The sequence below is a fragment of the Hippichthys cyanospilos genome, chromosome 18, assembly GCF_059441005.1.
Source record: "Hippichthys cyanospilos isolate Australia breed blue-spotted pipefish chromosome 18, RoL_Hcya_1.0, whole genome shotgun sequence".
NCBI lineage: Eukaryota > Metazoa > Chordata > Actinopteri > Syngnathiformes > Syngnathidae > Hippichthys > Hippichthys cyanospilos.
Window position 1 is genome coordinate 8,777,287 of NC_142386.1, and position 18,180 is coordinate 8,795,466.

General features: G+C 39.3%; 1 protein-coding gene across 14 annotated transcripts in view; it reads right to left on the reverse strand.

The window, feature by feature from the left end:
- LOC148408866 (RNA-binding protein Musashi homolog 2) overlaps window positions 1–18,180 on the reverse strand; it is a 274,095-nt gene that overhangs the window by 60,564 nt on the left and 195,351 nt on the right. For all 14 annotated transcript variants that reach the window (XM_088440594.1, XM_088440588.1, XM_088440589.1 and 11 more), the window contains 2 exons: window positions 10,632–10,746; window positions 3,106–3,180 (listed from right to left, as the gene is read on the reverse strand). In XM_088440594.1, the coding sequence (XP_088296720.1) occupies window positions 3,106–3,180; window positions 10,632–10,746 (190 nt within the window). The remainder of the gene's footprint in view (window positions 1–3,105; window positions 3,181–10,631; window positions 10,747–18,180) is intronic.

Genomic DNA, 18,180 nt, shown 5'->3' on the forward strand with positions numbered 1-18,180 from the left:
TATAACTACAGCACGTGAGCCAGACAAACAAAGTCACAGATCAGTATCTTCAATGTCTTATTATTGGTTACGAATTGAAATGATCACTTTTATTGATATAAGCTGTATGTGAATGCTGAGCAAGATTAGAGTCTTGACATCACACTTGTGGAATAATTGATTGTTTTTTCAACTTTGACCTATTCAATAGCAATTCCAATGCTCTGCAACTGATAAATATTTGGCTGTGGAAAGTCATAATTAGCTTAGAGCGGTGCTTCTCAATTATATTTTGCAAAAACCCCCTAAGAAAGAGAAAACATTCTGTGCCCCCCTACTTGCCACACTGACCATAAATAAGATTATTACCTATAAAAATTGTATAATAATCCCTAAAACTGTATCTTAAGGAAAATACAATATAAAACCAACTCTTAACTACTTTTTTTTCAAAGAGCATTCATACAGGTTATAGGTTTATCTAAGCAGAAAAAAACCCAAGTGCATCAAAGTGCCTGAAAAAAAGATGCCAATCCTTATTTTATCACAATTACACTTCACATGGCAAAAACGAATCCTTTCCCCTGGGATCATCTTCGCCCCCCCAGGCATGGACTGAATATTAGTTTGTCCACAAGCCCAAAAGGTCATCGTCACTTTCTGACACGCCAAATATACCCTCCCATTTAAAACCCTGACATCCTCTCCCATCTCCTCGTCAATTGTTCAAAAGTTCTTGCTACTCTTCCACGGGTAGTCATCTTCGAACCCGCCCGGTTTGTTTGAAATGTAAATCTTCTGAGTTGATTTGCTGATCATCTTACTTGGGATGTTCTCTACCCAAGTGACGACTATTGTGGGATCAGAACATGGGAGGCTGCCCTTCACCGTTTCTCCCCCCACCTGCCGACACCCATGCCGGCTAGTTCAAGGAGACAAGGAGACAAGTCAAGCCGTCTTTTCCATTTCATATTAGGTCAAAGCCAGCCCAAAAAATTATTCACGTAGCCTCGTTGTGGACAACAAAGTGGCAATTAGTCGGCGGTTAACGAAAGTGCATTTTTGCGCTATTTACTGCAAACACATTGAAGCGGGTGCATATAAATGAGGCTTTGACGTACATATATATAAACATATAATCATTTTAAGCCTTGTTAACATGATATTTTGCATTTGAATGAATGTTTTCCAAACACAGATACGTGGAAAAAATTGGTCTGTTTTGCGTTATGCCGTTATAAATCGACCCGCCTAATACGGGGGTTGAAAATGACATATTAAAAGTAGTATGACATATTATCTCTTGGACTTAAGAGGATGCCATTCACATAGAATTTTCCAATCTAAGATAAAATATAAGTTAAGCATCTTAGCCTAAAATGGAATGCAGTGATATTTCAACTATATGCACTAAGACTCAGACACATTGCATAAGATTGAATTGCGTAACACTGATATGAAATACCCTTTCAGATCATTTTAAGTACATAATAAATGGTGTCAATGTAAGGTTGTCTCTCCACTCTTAGGCTGTTTGTATTTTTAAAAGTTGCTTCAGGTTGTGTTTGCTGTCAGTTCACATTTTTTGACCTCCACTTGTGTTGTGGGACTGCCAGCTTGAGTTAGCTCTTCCTGTGAATTTTCTCTCACTGATATCTTATTCAGTTCAGCATTTCATCACTGATCATTGTTTTAGCATTGCTTTATCTCGACAGCTGAACAATTGTCTAAACACGTGTTACTGGTAACAGTGGACCCATGCGGTTTGCTGGGTGTAAAAAACCTTTGGACCACTGCCCAGAATTTATGCCTCTTGGATCTAGTCTGCTGTTTATTTGTGGGAGTGTTTCAGCGAGGATGTGTACAGTGAGGAAAAACATTCTGTTTCCAAAATGAGGATGCTTCCACCAGTTTAGCGATGAAGGACACGAGTCAATATTTGTCCCGGGGTTATCTAATTTGGACAAAGGGTTTGATTTATACATTTGGAAAAAAAAAAAAAATACCAATTACCCTGTTAAGAGCTGAGCAAGTCCAGGGGACACCGTTTTAATCATACGGCTTTATCAAACTCTTTAAATTGAGTTTAACATGGAAAGGATAATGTATTCTGCCTTGGGGAAGGTGATATCGCTTAATTTGCCCCAAACAGTAAACATTTTGAAAAATCCATGCTTCACTAGATTTATTCAATAAACACTGACAGATCCTTCACTCTGAGTCTCGTGAGTATCTTTTAAGATTCATTTTGTAGATATGAATGAATGATGGATGCATTCTAAATTAGGCAATGCTTATTTTAAACGCGACTGCAGTGGGGAAAAAAAAGGAGGAAACAAAAGGGAAAAAAAGACAACTTTCGGCATGATTGACATCCGTTATGGATTGCTTGCTGCCATTTACAAAGAAAATGCACATGCAGACTGCCATACATTGTTGTTGTTAGGTGCAAATCTTGTACACATCGGCTCTGTAGGTGGTCTCAGCTGGACCTGTCGTGGTACCATTCCTGGATCCATTTCACAAAGATATTACAGAGATCTGAGCTGCTGTCAGCCATTTCCCATTCCGGCTTATCAGTGGCAGGAGGGATGTCTGGCACAGCAAACAAAGTATGTGTAAAGTCCTTAAATAAAGCATGAAATGGAAGGGATCCCTGTGAGGCCTCTCGCAGTGGTCTGCTACACCTGCTCACCCCCCACAATCTACCGCTTGGACTCCCATTAAAGCGCCTTTACCCACCAAGTCAACACTTTTAATGCATTCTTTTGGCTTTCTAAAAGCGCATTTCCCCCGTCTCCGCCGAGGAATTTGCATACGTCGGTTCGTGGAAAATGAAGAAGTTATCCCATTTTAGTCATTTGGTCACGGTCGTGTTCAAGTACGGCCTCGCATAATTGACTTGGCTATTCGTGGCCTCACAATAGCTGGTTAAGCGATCTGGACACGTCACATTCTTATAACCCCGCAGGTGATTTGCTGACTGACGTGTATGCTGATGAGCATTTATGCATGCGTTATCGTGTGTGAATCTCTATGACTCAGTTGGAGGGCGCATCGCAAAAACCTGTCGCCATACTGATGTCTGGAGGGGAAAAAAAGAAAGACAGAAAGCCAGCAACTCACCAGGGAACTGGTAGCTGTAGCTGGGTGCGAATCCAGTGTATCCACGGCCGTACGTCGCCACAATATTCGGGTAACCTTTAACAGAAAGATTGAAAGATCTCAAAGGCAACGTACAAACAAATTAGGGTTGTCAAAAAAATAATACAAGATTCTCAATTCTACTTTTAAGTCATGCACCATCATTTAGATTACACCGGTGGAGTCCAAGCTATGAAAAGAGGGCAATTTGTATATAGAGAAATACTGTGCACAAAATTCAACCTCAAGATCTTGTCTGGCTTTTTTTCTTCCAGCAAATTTGTGACCTCCGGGAACCACCGTTTTGAGAAAAATGTGAAAAAAATATTCACTGTGTAATATTCGGTTATATTCTGTATTTCGCGCGTCAAAACATGAAAAAAATAAACCGTCACTGCTTCACTGTCTTTGGTTTCTTGGGGTTTTCATACTTTTCCGCTCCCTTGTAAAGTTTGCGTTTTCAGCAAGTGGCCCCATCCTATTATTCTGAACCAATTTTATACAACTTCTGAATCATAGAAATGAGATTCTCGATTCTTACGTGAATCGATTTTTCGCACACTTTTGGTGACACTCATTGAAAAATACAACTTAGTTGAAAACAATACACGAAAGATATTATTCTCTTCCCCAATAGTCACACAGAAAGAGATCAAATGTGATCCTCTAAATAGCATGGGATTTGGCAAAAATCTTTTATCAAGCAGACAGCCTAATATGTATCCCTCATTACCCTGTTTGAAAAATGGCGTGATAGAAGTAATTTACTCGGTTGCTTCCAGCCTAATAAAAAGAGGTGACACGTATTTATGGTTCATCATGTTTATGGTTGACTGTCAAGTGGAAAAACATTGCCAGCGTTAGCAGAGTGACGACAAGTACCACCTCTAAATCAATGGTCAACTGTCTTAATTAGATTAGCAAATAATTTTGATCGAGCCTCTCTTGTTGTTCTCCCAACACATCACGCAGTCAACAGTAATCCATCTAACACTGTCAACACATACGGCGAATCTCGCTTGAAGAAAGTCAGCAAGTACGTGAACCCTTACGCAACTCTTGCTGTTCCCGGCTCTCAGCTCTCTTTATTGACCAAAAATGTTGAGGCATTTTTATAAGAGAGAGTAATAACATTTATAGTCCTCTTGGGAGCACTGTTAGACGCCTACCGGTGACAGTGCTTCTGTACTTTATGTCCGGTGGACTGCGCAGAGAGCTTCATACATTAATGTTGCTGAATTCACTGGCTGGATAGTTGCTTCAATGTGATTTAGAACTCAGACTCCTTATTTCTACGCCTGTAACTTTGCTGAGCCGCCACCGTATTCATGCCGATTGGAAATATTTGGAGCTGAGTATGAGGCCAAGGTTTGTACATGGAAGATGACTTGCTATTCTTACTTAAATGTCAATGCATTCATCTCAGGAAGTGCCGCTAATTATGGGGAATCTGCAATTAACAATGTAACGTAAAATAATGTCTTTGGGATTGAATGAGTTTACATTTCAATCAGAGATTGATCAACTGGGCGTGTGCTGGGGGTGGCCAATAAATTAAAATAATTTGAATAATTCAAAACACAATAGTTTTTTGTCTGTATTTGGTACATGCAGCATCCACTTCAACCTGTGGGCCTGGAAGGGAGATCCTCCCACCTGTGGTCCCTTCTGAAGGTTTTTGATTTTCCCCAAATTGGGGTTTTTGAGTTTTTCCCCACCTCAGGGGATGGTGTTGTGTACACCGAAAAGATGTCTCTGTATGACTTCTTTTTTCGAAAGAAGTCTCGACATGACCTCTTTTCATCTGTGAAGCCCTTTGAGACTTTGATTTGATTTGAGTTTATTATAGTTATTAACTATTAACTATTTATTAACTACTAAATTGTGGCATTTGAGCAAGTTATGTACATGCCATAAATAGTTACGTTTTCACAAGCTAGCAATGTTAATTGACTAAAACCTGATTTTAAATCAATAACATCTTTAAATCATTTAAAATTAATTTTTTCCATGAGTCAACCCTACTTTAATTAAATGCTTGTCGGGCTTTTACTTTGCTTAGCATGGTTATTTAAGAGGGACAAGATTAATAAATGAACAATTCTGTAAATGCAAAAGAATTAGCCAGGACAGATATTACATTGTTCAGGAGCAACTGGGAATTTAGCTCCTTGCTCAAGGGCACTTAGGCATGTTCACAACTCACAATCTTTTGGTTGAGAGACAACTACTCAACTGCTGAGCCATGCCGCTCTCTAATTAATTTGATTGAATTGGATTAAAATCCTAATCAACCACACTTAAGATAGTATTTTTGAGACATATTGCTCAGCCCCAGCATGTGCTTTTTTGGGGGGAAGCTACTAAAATTATGATGAAAGAATGGTCATCCATATTTAAATATAAAAGTACTGTTTTAAACAAAAAAATTAACCACATTTTTTGTCACCGAAAACATTCATCTATGATATGAATGGGTATTTGTCAATAAAAGATTGGCTGACAACAAGTCAATACAACCCGCTTCTGGCCTTGTTTTTTTCTATAAATTTTAGAACTCTACAGCTCCATGAAGTCCCATTTTGAGAAGAAGACGCAAAACAAACTTTCACACTGACAATTCTGTATTTCATGCTTCAAAAGGTGAAAAAAGGACGCATCTTCACTGTCTTCAACATTGCTTCTTGATTTTTCATCCTTTCCTATGGAAAGCATTCATTTTGAATGCATGAAATGAATGGTTGTTCGTCAATAAAAGATTGGCTGGCGAACAGCCCTCAGTGTACTCTGCCTTTGTCCTAAAGTCAGCTGGAATAGACTGCATCTCACCTGTGACCCTAATGAGGATACACCGTATAGAAAATCCATCCCTCCGCTTAAGCCCGGCGCTGTAGGTCATCTGACCAGTAGCTTGTGAAGATACCAGAGTATGTGTCGAAGCATAACGTGGATACAGCTTTGACTCGTTCGGTTATACCATCTTTCACTGGATGTATCGTTTGATTTATGGTTGTTATGGAGTGTCACTGGAAATATTCAAAAGCGGCAGATGTATTGTCGATCTGCTGTCACAATGCTTATTAGAATTGCAGAACCTACAGTTAATTAGCGTGACAGGTTGAGGCCGAAGCAGCTGTGGGCAACATATTGAGACACGGATGTGAGGGAGCAGTGAGGAAAGCAGAAAACAAAATTGAAAAAAAAAAATGAAATACATGAGGAGTGTGGGCGGATGAGCGAGTGGGCCAACATGTGAGTCAGTGTGAATTTAAGTACCATCAAGGGTAATATAAACATACTGTAATTAACCCTCTAATTATCCTATATGTCGCAGTCTTTATCTGTTTTTCACAAGCTATTGCAGCCTACTAACCATAACTCTAAACGAAATGACCTAATAAGAGAAAGTCCTTCAGGCCAGGACAGAAAATGTCATAAATCTTTCTTCAACTTGTGCAGCAGAAACTCTCAAACTGCCCATACAAAACTAGGCAAATCGATTGAAGCTATACCAGAAATTGGGCTGTCACTATTGAATCCAAGCGCTATTATCACCCTTAATGAATGCTCGCTATTCTTAATACTTAAGTGCTTTTAAGGACACTAATAGAATCAAAATTTCAGACACCAGGTGGAGCACCAAGACAAGCGAAGGAGTTTTACGTCAAGACACTCTTTGCATTTGTGTGTTTGTGTGTGTGTAAACCCCCCTTTTTTGGGGGGGTCTTTTTCGCCGTTGCAACACTGAATACGTCTGCAACAAAGTGCCATGCACACAAGGCGGATATAAGTTAGTTTGACATATTTTTGAAGTGGACAGACCTGTCTTGGTCAACTTTTCCCCCTACACTAATTAGAAAACATTAAGGAATTATAAAGTAAAAATGAGCAAAATGCTCTCGGGTCTACCCAGAGCAGATGATGCCTCATCCATTTTATACGGAAGAACGTACAGCATTTTGCATGCATGCATGTTAGCGCGTGTATGTGTTAGCATGTGTGTCAATTCCGCTCTGTATGCCTCAGAGCCGATGTCAGTCGGAATCAGAAAGGTTGACCTTGGTCATAAATATCTAATCAGTGTTTGCTGTCCATGAAAAAGATCAATTTATTCCTGACCCGATGGGAAAATGTCTCTGCCCCAACCGTCTCCATCTCGCACACAGACAAAAAAAAAAATAAAAATGCGACTCAGATAGGCATAGAGGGGAACGTTAACCTGGTGTGGATGAATGCATGAAAAAAAAAAATCTTCATTAGCCTTTGATGAAAAGTCATCACCTGGAAGCCACAGATGGATAGCTTTCACAAAAGCGCCCCATTGTTTGTTTGGGCTGAAAATAACTGAGATGTGATACAATGAAAAGCCATTACGGAACACCAAAAATTGGATATTATGTGTTTGATATTGTCAAACAGAAGAAATGCCAAGCCAAAATTGCTGGCTTAAATGGCAAAACCACCCTTCAAGGCTGATGCACTGCATTCGAAGAGAGCTACTGTTACCAAATTTGCCGCAAAGGGCTTCGTCTTTGAGGAAAGGAGATATACGGGATAGAGATATATTTCACATTTTTGGGGAAGCAAGACGGAATATTATGCACATTGCACCAGAAGAAAAACAGAAGTGGCAGATAGCAAGGGAAAAAAAAACATGCTACCTATTCCATAAAGTGAAGCCCGCCATTGTGTTTGTCTAGCCCGGCGGCGGCGTCTTTGCCTGCTCTTATTTGCCTTATTAATATGCATGCTAATGTACCTATTTTATGGCTCACCAGCTCTGATTCACTTTAAAATCAATTATCCATCTGGCTCACCCATATCTCGCTCAGGCTCAAATGTCTATTTATTTCAACAAACATACATCGGGCACAGCACAATAAAGATAAATGCCTCGATTAGAGGCGGTAAACAAAGGAGCGAGGGAAGGCTTTAATGAGATTTGGCACAAAAGAAGCTTACACTTTCTTAAATAATGAGCCAAGGGTCTTGTTTTTTTTTCAAAATGCAAATTATATAAAGGAATGTTTCGCTGTCCTTGTTCCAATTTCATTTAGATAAGAGTGTCTCTAAACAAGTTGGCTGTTAATATTCTTACACGAGCACATCAATGCCTTTCTGTCTGCTTCGTCCCAGCGGAGGAGAGGAGTGCTCTCCTCTACGGACACATTAGTGCGTGACAAGTTCTGGAAAGTTCCTTTTGCCTCTCAGAGATGCTCAAAAAGAGATGCAAATGTCTGATGAGGAGTTGAGGCTACATTTTTAACAAAGTACATCACATAAAAACCCTTTTATGATGGTTAAAACTGGTCAGATTAACATTAGCTACAGATTCGTTAGCTGCAGTCATAGTTGAAGCATTTTCTTTTATTTTAATTGTGTTAATAGGATTTTAATCTCTATCTTTGTCCTATATATATACTGTATGCTCATCAAATCAAATTTTAAGCATCAGGCTTGTTGTGCTAGTATTGTTGGGGGTTGGAAAATAAATGTCAATCACGCCCTGGAGGGGACACTGATTGGTAGTCGTTGTGTGATAATGTTTGATAGACTCCTGTTGTGGGTCATTTAGCTTCCAAAAATGCCCCAACGGCACCTTTAATTAGATAGAGTGATATGTATTGTTTATAAGAAGGAGCTTGCTTGGAGTTTAGCCTACCACATCAATGCAAAGCACCCAGCTCTGTCTTCAGCCACAGCTAACGAACGCGAGGAAAAAAAAAACCCGCTAATCTAGCAAGCCATAGCAAAGCTCTTTGCCCAACTAAACTCGAGAGCATATGAGGAAGTCTGCAACTGCACAATGTTAGATTATATGTAAACATATTATAATGTCAATATCAGTCCTCCTGATGGATAAAACTAAACTTTGCAGCCAAAACATGGGGATAGTCTCAAATACAGCAGAGGTTAAATGGCTGTAATTGCAGCTGTTCAAGAAAATATTGAAGCCATTTTGTTGTAAATAAAGAAAAAAAAAATGCTGGATGACATATTAAAAATAACAATGTTTAGGTGAGACTAAAACTGGATTCATTGTGATGCTAAAACCAGTCTAATGTCACAAAGATTAGTTTTGATCCACCGACAAATGTACCGTTTTGACACTTATAATAATTTGGGGATTTGTACAAAAAGAACCGTTTTAAAGTCTTTTAAAGGTTTCAAATTGTAATCAAAGTGTAAGAATATAAGGGATTAGCAGACTAAACAAACACCTCTGATAGATGAGTGTTCCAAATTGTTATACACATTTTTCTCAAAACTAGGGATTTCAACTTTTTTTGCTAGATTTTGAGCTACTTTTATGTATCCTACATCAATTTGAAGACATTTTTCATTTTTGGAGGCATAAACCTGATTTTGTGAAAACACATCACATTTAGATCAAATACAGATCAAAATGAATCCCCAAATTTTTAATCTCTTGACAGCGCTTACAAAAACCACGTATCCAGATTTAGATGTTAGATAAGAAAGTTCTCAGCTAAATTTTGATGGTAATCCACTTTCTCTGCTGCTTCAAATATTGTGTTACCTGGTGCAGATAAAAATGCATGAATATGGCACAGCGTGCACCTGCTGTGTGGGGCGGGGGGGTCTACTCGCGGAGCAAAACGAGTCTCATGCAATCAGCGGCATGTTTCTTTTGCTTTTGAATGAAAAATAAATCTTTTATGTGAGGGCAAATCCATTTGGGTGGGTCGCACATACAAATGATATGCATGGGAAGGAAGGAGCGAGACGGAGAAAAAGAGCTGATGGAAGGATGGGGAGGCAGGAAGGGAGAAGAGAGTGAAATAGTGTTAAATAAAAAGGGCCACGGGCATGGGCAGGATGGTAATGAAGAGGGGTAGACCAGCAGCTGAGGTCCCTGTAGATGAGATCTCTCCCTGACATGTGTGTCCCCTTCATTACCCATTAAGGGGGGCACAGTGATGAATCCTTAATATGACATTACACCAATTTTCCTCTTCATTTAGCCTGCTAATGTGCTGGTCTGCTCCTATATGGCCAGGGGCTGTCTGTACCAGACTTCACCAGAAATAGACCACAGTGGCCACTGGTGGCACACCTTGAAGCCGCCTAATTAAGGCCAGTGTTCAACTAATGGGGCTTTCTTGACAAGGGTGCACTCTTTTCCTTTGCAGGTATAAACTGACGACCAAACGGCGTACATTTTCTCAGTTCTTCCTTCCAATGATGGCATTTGAATTTAACACCTTCAGTGAGGGGTTGGGTGAGAATTTGATGGCACACCGCACTGATACTTTGGCTGGAAATGACTTTCAGAACGTCACGACGAAATGAATACCCTTAAATTTCTTACGTTTAGCGCTGTGTTATTTTTGAAACAACAGTTTTCAGAGTGTCTGTGACCAATTCACAAGCAAGTGTATGACAAGTTAAAATGAAAAAAACAATCCAATCTCTCAGCCATTTTTTCTTTGACAGATATTTTGCTGTGAAGATGATTCATATTATAAGATGATTATACGACTCACTCAGCATGCCCATCCCTAGCATGAAGGCATCCATGGTGTAGGGCAGACCCCTGGCTCGCCCCCGTGTTCCAGGCGGAAACATCACCTCCTTGGGCTGGGCCTTCTTAGATTCTACCTATGTAGACAGACAAAGACACGCAAACACACACACAGACAAACCATTAGACTGTGCAGGCACAAAAGCAGACAGATCTGACAGGGCTGTCTAAGCGCTTTAAGGTAGTTTTCTATTTGACTTGCAGAGCCCACCATGTCTTCCATGGAGAAAAACAAGACCGAGTCAATCCAAGCACCTCACATTTTAGAGCCGAGTCCCAGTGGAAAACTTACAATCATGCTCTGGCTGCTTTCAAGCAAAGGTTATTGCTCTGGTGGGCATGTGCCCAATGCTTCGGGGAAATACAAGCTAAATACTTTCAAAGACTTTGGAAGAACACAAGGTGGAAGCGGCTTTCGTCTCTAATGGCGATTTTCCGTGAAAGACGGTTATGTTGAAACTGTTTGCGGGATAATCAAACTTTGTTGCTGGTGTTGGGTAAGATGTAAATTCACTTATTCGCTCCTCAAAACATTTGTATTTTTTTCAGAGTGGAGGAATTAAATACCAGATATCTTTTTGCATAGGCTGGTACTGAATGAGTTAAAAAAAAAACAAAAAAAGATGCGTTCTCGATTGCGCTGCGGTGGATCCCCAGCGACCCTCTATCCAATTCTACACGCCGCGCTTGTCTCTCTTCTGCATTTTTTCCTCTCACTCCACTTCTAACACATGCCACTTTGTTCATTTCCCTTCTTGCATGAATGACACACCCTCCCCCAACATCACACATATCAAATGAGGAACGTGACAAGGGCAGAGCAAGATGAGAGCCCTATTTACCACCGCCATGAATTATGTAGCGGCAGGAGTGGTTGACGAGGGGCAGTTGTTGCTCGCTCTTTGGGTAGGCCGCGTGCGTCTGCCATGCTGCACAATCTATTTGCTCCATTGCCTACTTGGCATCAGCCTGTCCATATGTTTGTCTGTTTGCCTCCTGGCTTCTCCTCCGCTTCTCCCGACTGCCTCCGCTTAAACAGAGCTTCCTCGGCTGCTGTGGTTCACATGTCAACCCGGCCTGCTGCGCCAGACAGGCTAGAGCGCCCGGGCGGTATACACCTCAACTAAGAAACAGCATGGCATCCATACAAATAGCCGCCCGCCTCTTGACAGGCCGGCGCATTGCTATTCACGTGCAAACTTATTGCACATGCACATGGACGGTGCAGACCATAACCAACCTTAACTAACCCTAAAAAAAAAACAAAAAAACTATATATACATGTATGTATGCAAAATCAGGCTTATGTCACTGAAAATGAAAGTTGTGATATTAATGCATTCTAATTCTACGCTTAATTCCCTCTAATATGTGGCATATTCAGCTTTCAAATACACAGTCTACTAATCTCTTATTTCCATACACTTTGATTCTAATTTGAACCTTTTGGCTGCTGGGAAACATAAGGAGGTTTCTTTTTATAGAAATCCCAAAATGGACACATTTACTGTTGAGCGCTTGGTCTCCAGTTAGATTACTTGTTGTGCTAACCCGCAAAAACAAGCAAAATCGGGTCAACACTGACTTGAGTGGGAGAAGGTAGACTTTTTGGAAACAATGTATGGGTATAATTGTTAATACTATTGCTATTATTGTATTGTCTCATTTGATAGAACTTCCTTCTTAGTTTTTAATGATATAAGTCGACCTCCCGTCCAAGTCAGTGTGACACCATCTTGTTTGCTTTTTCCGAGTGAACACAACAAGCTATCTAACTGGAGACCAAGCAGTCAATCGATGTAGTTTTACAAGCTCTGATTGGCTGGATTTGTGGCACATTCGTAATGTGCGTGCCACACTGAACGCGCAGAGAGTACACAGCTTGCGCGAGCAGAGAACTAGATGTTGACTAGGGAGGAAGGGCTATTGTGAGCAAAAAGTTTTTCTGTGCTCAAAATTTATTCTTGCTCGCTTATAATCTTTCATTGCTCACTCGCAATTGTGGCACGACTACCTAAAAGGTAGGACATCACTGAAGGCCTAAGTGTGAAATGTATGGGCAGTGTTGGGAATAATGCATTACAAAAGTAATGTAATTACTGTAATGCATTATTTTTAGCTGTAACGCGGTCATGTAATTTATTCAAAGGAAAAAATAGTAATATTGTACTCGTTACAAATGAGAGCAAAGTAATACATTACAATGCATTTTTATTGGTGGAGAAATGTTTAAAGCAAAACTTAGGAGCACTTTGTGCGCGACACTTTGTTAGGTAGCCCTGATCCGCTAATTTTCACTGTATAATTACTATTAATAATAGTCTGTAAATAGTTCTGGTCAATATGTATCATGATGAAGCACACAATAACAATGATGTACTGTAGCTTAGCTGCTAACGTTAGCCCCACCAAAACCATCTATTTTTGGAACATATGTCCCTAACATCTGCCCACAGAACTTGAATATTAACACTGAAATTGTGATATATGCACTGACTGTTTTTGCCTACAGCATAAACAATGCATCACTATGCGGTGAAGCTAGGTAATAAAGGGATTAAAATACAAAAAAAAAAAAGGTTTTGTATCTTGTCTTTAAAGGTTCAAAATACAATACACATGGAATGATTTGTACTGGTTTTAGGCTTTAGCCAACCTTTTCACAAACAAGTGCAATGAACTCCATTGAGAATGACAAATCCATATTTCCAGTTATGTTGAATAGAGTAATATAAAAGTAATGCGGTAATAGTGTAATGCATTACATTTCAAATACAGAAATATTCTAACGTAACTAATTACTTTGAAATTACAACAATAAATAATGCATTACAGTTTTGAGGAAACTTGCCCAACACTGTGTGAGTGTGTGTGTGTGTGTGTGTGCACACTATATATGAAACACTCTTAAGATGGAATGCAGCTTTATTTATCACATGATGTATATAAAGAAGTTTTATGTGCTTCAAACTAGCAAAGAAATGGCACTTAAAAGTACTTACAAACATAGTGATTTTGAAGGGCCATTATACAGTATATGGGACATACAGTACTACGTAAAAGGTATAATTTCTCTGTGATTGTGGCTTGCAGCATTTTCCAAACCAATTACAGCTACTACCTTATCTTGTATTATTGCATCTCTTTTCTGGTTTGACACGATTGACATTTAAGTGGCATTTGTCCAAGGATGATAAACACCTTTATTTTTTGAAAGTTTAATTGAAGCTGACAAATGACTTCGTTTAAGCAGCAAAAAAGTGAGGCTAAGAACTCCATTTGGAGTCTATTGCTTCAAAGTGTAGCTGATTACATTGCATATCCTTTACAAGGCATGCTGGAGCTATAATATTTCCTAAAATCAACAACATAAATTAAAAAAAACTGTCAAAATGATTTTTCTGGGCAGCGGCAGTCCATAGAGACATCAGTGAGATGAAAGCTAAACAAAACACTTTCTTCAAAAGCTGCTGTGTTGCATTTTGAAACATTTTTTTTGATGGCCAAAGAAGAAATTTCCCTCAGCCACTTTGCCGCCATCACAGCAACTCTGCCCACCACGGTTTGACAAAGTCAGAAAAGGGCAAGAATGTTGAAACTTGAAAGGACAAACACGTCTATCAGAGATATTAACGCATTGCCGGATATTTCAGATGGTTGAAAAGAGGGCAACAAATCCAGCAAATCTCTGCCCACATGATATACCACACAGTTTTCCAGTAGCCCCTGAATGCTCAGGTTGCCTGCTGCGAGAAAGCCAGACCCAGGTGTGAGTCATGCCTACATGATCTCAGACATCGGCCTTTGATATTCAGAGAGAAGGCTCCTTGTCATGGATTCGAAACCAGCCAGGAGCCAGGATCTGCTGTGCCGTGAGTGTGTGGGCGTTTGTCGGCTTCAAACGTTCAGGAGTGTGTCAAGAGGAGAGGTGTGGAGCTTTCAAGAGAACCAAGTTGAACAAGGTGAAATTAGGGGAGGTCAGACTGAATGATATGCCGGTGCTGAAAATGAACAGTTGTGAATGACGGGTTTCATAGTTTTCACATGAGAAGGTTTTTCAGACGGAACATTTAGGTGTTGTCCCAAATACTGGCTTTTGGAACTTTTCAGGAGCTCCCAAAGTCATTACGTAGTTTTTTTTGTGTTGAAACTAATCAGAATCTATCGTTTACTAAACTAAACGAAGCTTCTTGAAGCGGTGACTCTTTCCAGCCAATTGTTTTACACGTGCTTCAAGGCTTCATGTTGCTTCAATTGCTCTATGGTGCCATCAAGTGGTCAAGCAGTAAAAGATATAAAATGAAATAACGATGTACTTTGAACAAACAGAGTTGCAGTTTTTTTCAGTAAATATTGCATAAGTAAGAAATAAAAGATATTTTTTAGCTTAAAATACAGAATAAAAGTGAATATTACATTGTGACAATTTGTTTTGCGTTTCTTTCAAAATGGGGGATTTCCGTGCTATGGCGTTATAGACAAAAAAAAAAAAGAAAAAGAAAGAAATTTCAACCTCATGGTTTTTTATGTAAACACAACTCCCTCCTAAAAAAAACGAAAATTTCACCACATGGTCCCATTATATTGGCTCATACCCAAATAAGTTAAAAATAATCAATCCTCTTGAATCCATGATTTAGTGTTTAAAAAATGCATTGTTTTTCCAAGCATGCCAAGTTAACATTCATTCACAACAGAGGTCTAAAGTGGTGTTAGGATGTATTATTATGTTTTTTTTTTATATACAATTCTATATTCCTCCTCATATGTTGACTGCATTTGTCTACAGTATAAATTCCTTGCATTAATATCATAAAAGTGTTTGCTTTTTCATGAGCAAACAGAATAGAGAAAGCCTCCAGTTATGACCTTTTCAATATATCTCTCATACATATTAACCTTGTATGTAAAACGCAAAGGTGTGGGGGCGAGCTGGACTGAAAATGACTGTCCTTCAGGGACAAGTGTTGTGGGTGTGTTGTTTGTGTGTGTGCGGAGGGGGAGGAGGTACAGAGCTCTTTTTGCTTCAGTAGGGAAATGATCCAACAAAGTAGATTGGCAGGTGAAGTAAAGGACTTCAATCAATGTGAGCCATAGTAAAAAAAAACAAAAAAACAGATTGAATATTTAAAAAATGGTACAATAGAGGATTATAAAAATCAATCGCACATTTCTGATACATCTTTTTTATAATACCTAACAAGAAAACTGGATACAATTGGAGGAACACAGCATCTGCGACCATGAGAGGATCTCAACTATCCCTTCCTGAACCCAGTATAAAATATTTAGTCCAAGCTTCACAAGGAAGCTGCATTTGCAGGAAAAACACATTCGGTATGTTACTAATATAAATATGCATTAATTAATCAATTAATCAAAACATAGTCTAGGTATGAGTGGAAAAAAATGACCATGTCGGGTAAATCAACTTTATAAATAGTTAAACTAAAATGATTGGGCAGAACCAAGTTTGGGTCACAGTTTTCTCCACTAATCCGTGGTTGCAGCCCAACACTCTTACAAATACATTTACTAGCTATGAGGGGTTCTGATTTCGTTTTGGTTTTGTGGTGTTGAAATCCAAAGCAATCTATTTAATCCCCCAAAGCGACGTTGGTGAAGTAACGTTGTTTCGGAATCTAGGAGCAAATCATTTTTCTAAGAATCAAAAATGAAGACTTCATCTGAGCACCTGGATGGGTTGACTGTTTGAAACACTTTGTAGATGCCAACGTTTGTTACAGATCCTGCAGATCTTTGATCAATAAGATAGTTAAGATGGCTAAGCCAAGGGAGGCGGTGTACTAATAGTGACAGATCCTACTTTTAGATAATTTAACATTTGGATAAAGCAAAATGCCTTTAGTGTTTAGAATCTCAAAGGAATGGTTAGATCAGATGTTTGTTCTGTGCGGTTTACATAAAAGCTGAGGAATATGAGGTCATTTTAAGAAGCATACGCTCCCCGCGGTGCTTCCATATTCCAAGACGATAATGTCTGCACGCATAACAGAGACACTTTCAAGTGATGCCATCATCAAATGGCTTCTATCAATAGCAGATTTGAGCACTGTTTGAGATCTCCTCAAATGTCCCGAGTATACGGCGCGGTGGACTTTACTGCCTTCACCGCTCATCGCTTTTGGTCGTCGTCTCCTTCAAGTGTAAACATCCCATTACTTACAGGCCGGAATTTGCGAGGCAACCTTCCATGTGGAACTGACTCGCCCAAACAGTGCCCCTTCTCCCTCATTAGGCACATGATGTACAAACCACTGCTGAACATTTCCATTTCTCCCAAAAATGTATTTTTCAAGCCATTTCCAACAACACAAGGAACTTGCTTTTTCTTTTCAGACGAAAATTGCGATAATACATGAGGTCTATGGCATTAATGATTTAGCTCCAAAAGGCAGTTTTACAACGCAAGAAGGCTTAGAACGCACACACACATGCACACACACGATTCATGACGTGCACTTTAAATGCTTCTTATCTATAATGTTCAGCGGCAGCGTGACTGATGGGTTTGCAGGGTTCACAAGCAACTGCACAAGCAGTCCAGCTGGCAATTGAGAATTCAGAAGATGCGACTAATTAAAAGCAATTACGTTTGCTTAGGCAAACAACTGGTTTTAGGATTGGTTTAGGGGCTTTACAAAAACGCCATTGCTTCTGATCAGTAATGCTTTTTGTTTATCAAAGCGGTGGGAAACATCAGCCAAGAGGCGGATCAAAACATCTAATTGTATTTTGCTGTTATACATTTGCTTTTACGAAAAGCATCAAGACAACACTATTAATGTGGATATGCTCACATCGTAGTGACTGCCGGATGGAGGAATTGAAAAAAAATATATTTATGGCCAGATGTATAAACATGCATTTATAAAATGTAGAGCATTGCCTCTTTGCATTACTGAAATATGTACGTGTAAACTTTACATGTACGTACAATGTAGTCTACATTGTTCTGGAATCACGTACAATATCCCATTTCCCATTCCAACAAAGAAAATGCGACATTTGTTGACACTTTTAAGGCGGCTTGGGTTCCGTAACCGCGTCTAGCATAAATTAGGTGCTAGCAATTGAGTGCTCCATATAGGCTGGCCTGATCGACGGAAATAAACCTGCACATTTTAATGCCAACGCCTGACACAGTTGCCATTCCTACTGATCACTTTTTAACAAAAAGCAAACAAATGTTTAAATTTAAGTAATAAAAAATGATCACAAATTTAAAAGAGTTGGCCATTCACAATTAAGTGGAACTTATTTGGTGTTAGGTGTCTTTGTTTTCTTCTTACAAATCAAAACAAAAACACTTACTTATCTGAATGCTCAATATTCGATTAGAATTTACTGTTGGATATCCTAATACCCAAAATACATGATAGCTGCTGTTCTAATTGAATTAAATCTTTTTTAAACATTTACCTAATCAATACATGATTAGTCATTAGCAGCTTTAAAGTGACATGTCATTGGTTGTGCTGCTGTCATCT